General features: G+C 52.6%; 1 protein-coding gene across 6 annotated transcripts in view; it reads left to right on the top strand.

Annotated features, from left to right (window-relative positions):
• Positions 1–1349: 1349 nt before the first annotated feature.
• EPHA7 (EPH receptor A7) overlaps positions 1350–4016 on the top strand; it is a 178354-nt gene continuing 175687 nt past the window's right edge. For all 6 annotated transcript variants that reach the window (XM_011956033.1, XM_011956031.1, XM_011956032.1 and 3 more), the window contains exon 1: positions 1350–1688. In XM_011956033.1, coding sequence (XP_011811423.1) covers positions 1592–1688 — 97 coding nt within the window. In that variant the 5' untranslated portion in view covers positions 1350–1591. The remainder of the gene's footprint in view (positions 1689–4016) is intronic.

The following is a 4016-nucleotide window of genomic DNA, read 5'->3' as shown; positions in this document are numbered from 1 at the left end:
CTCAATTTACTTTATATTTCCACATAGAAAGTTTGGAAAAAGTTGGGAGTCTTATGTGAGATCAAACCTTGTATCTATCAGAAATAAAAGGAAATCATAAATGAGAAATATTTTAAAAGGAAGAAATATAGGACAAAAAAAGAAATTCATCTTAAACATGTGATCAATTACTCTGTGTGACCTTTGAAATTGAAGATTTGGCAATTAAAATTTTAAAGTTCTTCCTCTTATTACCTACACAGTGTCCAAAACTGCCTAACGGAAAACAGATTTCTCTACTCAGCCTTCCTTGCTGTTCGGATTGAATGAATTCAATTGGAGATATTGGTTATGACTTTTTTTATTCTTAGTTTCTCTTTGAAAGATAAGCATTGAATAATTCCCGAAAATGGTAAACACTTGCGAAGAGAAAGGTCTTGCTTTATGAATTTAATACGTAGTGGCATTCTTTAAAATTATGTGTAATTTATGCAGCGAAATGGAATACTATCAAAGAGGAGACAATCCAAGGAAAACCTTAGAAAATGATAAACGCGTTAAAAAACGATACGCAACCGTCAGAAGGTTCTCTCCTAACGTCCCACTTCGCTCAACAAACTATGGTGAAAAGATAGGGCGGAGGTGAAGGGTCGCTTACAACAAAAGACTTCCTTTCCCATTCCCTTTTCCTCTGTTTCTTTTGCCAGAGCTTGTTGCAAACTCTTGGAAACACTGTTTAAACATAATACATTTGGTTACTTTTATTCTTGCAGGGATTGTGGTGGGTGGTACCCAAAGCTGACTGCTCTTGGAGTAACAGAAAAAGAGAAGTAGAAACTTTTCAAAAAGGCAAAAAACAAGGTTACCCTGCCCGCGGAGGTTCTAACAACAAAAAAGTAAAAGACACTTTACTTAAAGGTACAGCTCATTTCACTGTCCGGGCTCCGTGCTTGGTAGCTGAGAGAAGGCTTGCCTCGCCTCTGGTTTCTAAAAGATCGCGCGGAGTACAGCTCTAGAAAAGACTGTAAGTTGGGAGCGTTATTCTCGGATTTATTCTGCTTTGCGAAAGCTGCGGTTGCTAAAAGCAGAGCGTCCACAGCAGCACACAACTCTGCTGCCATCCTCGTTCTCCTCCTAACATCTAGCGCGAGCTCAGAACCTGGAGGGAATCCTGGACCAGCAACCTGACTCCGCTCGGCACCGATTGGCTCCTGCCTCGGACCCCGCCCCCGAGGCCGGGGCGGTCATTTCACCAGGACCCGCCCCTTGGCCCTGGAAATCGCCTCCTGGCAGGCCGGCTGTGCCTGCCACTCAGCCCGAGTGGCGGAGGCTCTCGGCTCGGAGCCCCGCCCCCTCCCCCCTAATTGATATTATTGGAGTGTGGAGCAAGCGGCCGGTCTGCAGTCGGAGACTTGCAGGCAGCAAACACGGTGCGAGGCAACAGGAGTGGGGGGGGAATAAAAAAAGCTAAACGTGGAGCAGCCGATCGGGGACCGAGAAGGGGAATCGATGCAAGGAGCACAATAAAACAAAAGCTACTTCGGAAAAAACAGCATTTAAAAATCCACGACTCAAGATAACTGAAACCTAAAATAAAACCTGCTCATGCACCATGGTTTTTCAAACTCGGTACCCTTCATGGATTATTTTATGCTACATCTGGCTGCTCCGCTTTGCACACACGGGGGAGGCGCAGGCTGCGAAGGAAGGTAAGGTGATGGGAAAGCAAAGTTTGTTCTGACTTATTTATTTAGCTGTCTACCTGCACAAGCCAGCTCGTCCGCGGCGCCGCCGGCCGCGCCTCCGGCGCCGGGCGACCCTCCCCCGCCGGCTCCCCGCCCCCTCACCGCTCGGGCCGCTCCTGGCGGACCAGCGAGCGAGAGCCAGGGCTGCTCCGAGCCGCCTGCAGCCCTGTGCCCGGGGGCCGTCCATCCGACGGGTGCGGGAATTCTGGCGCGGGCAGTCTGGAGGGCGTGAGCAGCAACGGGGGTGGGGTGGGGTTGGAGGAACGGCCGGCGAGCTTATTTCTTAGTACCTCAGGCGGGTCACATCTCTCTCTAGCTCTGTCTTCCTTCTCTCCTTATTCGCCTTCTGTGGGAGCTGCGGCCAGAGTTAGGTTGGAGACTGGGAAGTGCAGCCCCTACCGTCTCCGCCAGCCCGCCGGCGAGTGGCAGGAGCCCGGAGCCTTCCCAGAGGGACCGAGACTTCGGTGAGCTCGGAAAGCTCGGGTTACTAATGAAGTGCTCACTGCGTCGGAGGCGGCGGCGCGGTCCTGCGGTTGGCGCTCGGCCGCCAGCGCGGAACAATAACGCCGCGGAGGTGAAGCGCGGCGTGCGGCGCGCGATCCGCGGGCCTGGGATGTCTCCATTCAGCGCGCGCTGCGCGTCAGGCCCAGCGGTCGTGGGGGCAGCTGCAGTCCAGCGGGCTTGGTTGGGCGGTGGAGGCAGGGGGCGGGCTGGAGCTGTGCAATTTGTAAGGAGATGCCGCTTGGGCGACTCCAAGTCCCCAATTATTTGCCCGGTAGTCCAGCAATTGAGAAATCCGAATGGCCAAACCTTGCCAAAGACCTGAACCCTGAGGGTTGGTTCTGGTAGGAGAAGGCAGGTTTTATTTGGCAAGCTATTATAGATAAGCCTGTATATGTTATGTTTTCCTTCTCCTTTGAACCTTTGACAGAAGGTAAAATACCTTTCGGTGCCTGTAGTTGGAGCTGGGGAAAAATAAACCCTAGCAATGGAAGTCTCTTGCTTTTGAGCAGTGTCACAATCCCACCCCGAACTCCCGCTCATCCCCTCGTCCCTGATTTTTCAAACTGTGTATGTAAGTTTCATTTTTCGATCTCTTAAAATCAGAAGAGAAATAATTACTTATTCCTGATATGTAGAGGGAGAGGAATCTGTTTTCAAATTTAGGTCATGGTGGTTATCGGGCGGGGGGTTGGGGGGCTCACATGTAGGTCCTTGATTCATCTATTTCTGAAAACTTAGTGCGGCTTTTCTTTATTCTCATCGTGCACCCCTCTTAGTTCACTCAAACCCCCCTCCAGCCGGACGCCACATTCTAGTCCTTCATTCATCCTGACCTTCTGACCCCACTTTCCACATCTGCAACCTGTATAGATGCTGAACCCATTCAGAGAACCCCGTGCCTCCAAGCTGGCGATTACGTGTTTGCAGATGGACGGACATCTGCTAGAAAGGCACACTCATCCCCTCCAAAACCACATTTCTACTCCCCTGACGTTAGCGATCAGAAACCTTCAGACCTGGCATCCTGTGATTCCTCTGGAATAGCGGACCAGAGGAAAAGTTTTCACCGCCGCGGCGAAGCCCCGCGCGCGAACACACGCAGACTCGGGCTGGAGTTTGGGCTATAAATAACTGCATCACTAGGGGGAGAGGTTCCTGCAGCCAGAATGTCTAGTTCGCTTTGCTCTTCTGGGTGCAAGCTACGTGAAGAGGATTCTGATTCTAGGAGGCTGAATTCTTTAGATGCAGAAGTGAGATATATAAAAGGCGCGGGGGCGGTGGGAGGGAGGGTGATGATCGGTGGCTGGCGGGCGGCGAGTTCGCCCGGTTTCTAGGCGGCGACGCTTCTAGGGCGCAGCGGCGACCGAGAGCTGGCGTTCTAGGAGCCCACAAGCCCCGAGGCGGCCCGCAGTACCCAAGGGCTAGCGCTGGGAACCGCTTGGAGCAGGTGTCGGGACTCCTGGGGCATTTGGGGGTGACTAGAGGAAGAAAAGAAACCCCCTTCCCTCACTTTCCTTGTGCACGTTCTCTCGGGTAGGTCAGTTATCATCGCTACAGGGAGCGCGTGTCAGACTGACGCTTGGAGGCAAAGTGCAGCTGCTACTTTTTCTCTCCGTAAAAGCCGCCGCCGCCGCCTCTTCCTGAGAGGAGATGCTTCCCGAAAGCCACTCTCCTCTTCCCGACTCCTTCTCGAGCGAGGGCGCCACCGGCTCCCTGGAGTGCCCAGGTCTGGCAGAGGCGTAATGGATGCTTGGCGCGGCTGGCGCGCCAGTCTGGCAGTCCCCGCCC

Source organism: Colobus angolensis, unplaced genomic scaffold (genome assembly GCF_000951035.1).
Source record: "Colobus angolensis palliatus isolate OR3802 unplaced genomic scaffold, Cang.pa_1.0 Scaffold409, whole genome shotgun sequence".
NCBI classification, from domain to species: domain Eukaryota; kingdom Metazoa; phylum Chordata; class Mammalia; order Primates; family Cercopithecidae; genus Colobus; species Colobus angolensis.
Note: the sequence above shows the minus strand (reverse complement) of the source record. Positions and strands in the feature narration are given on the sequence as shown.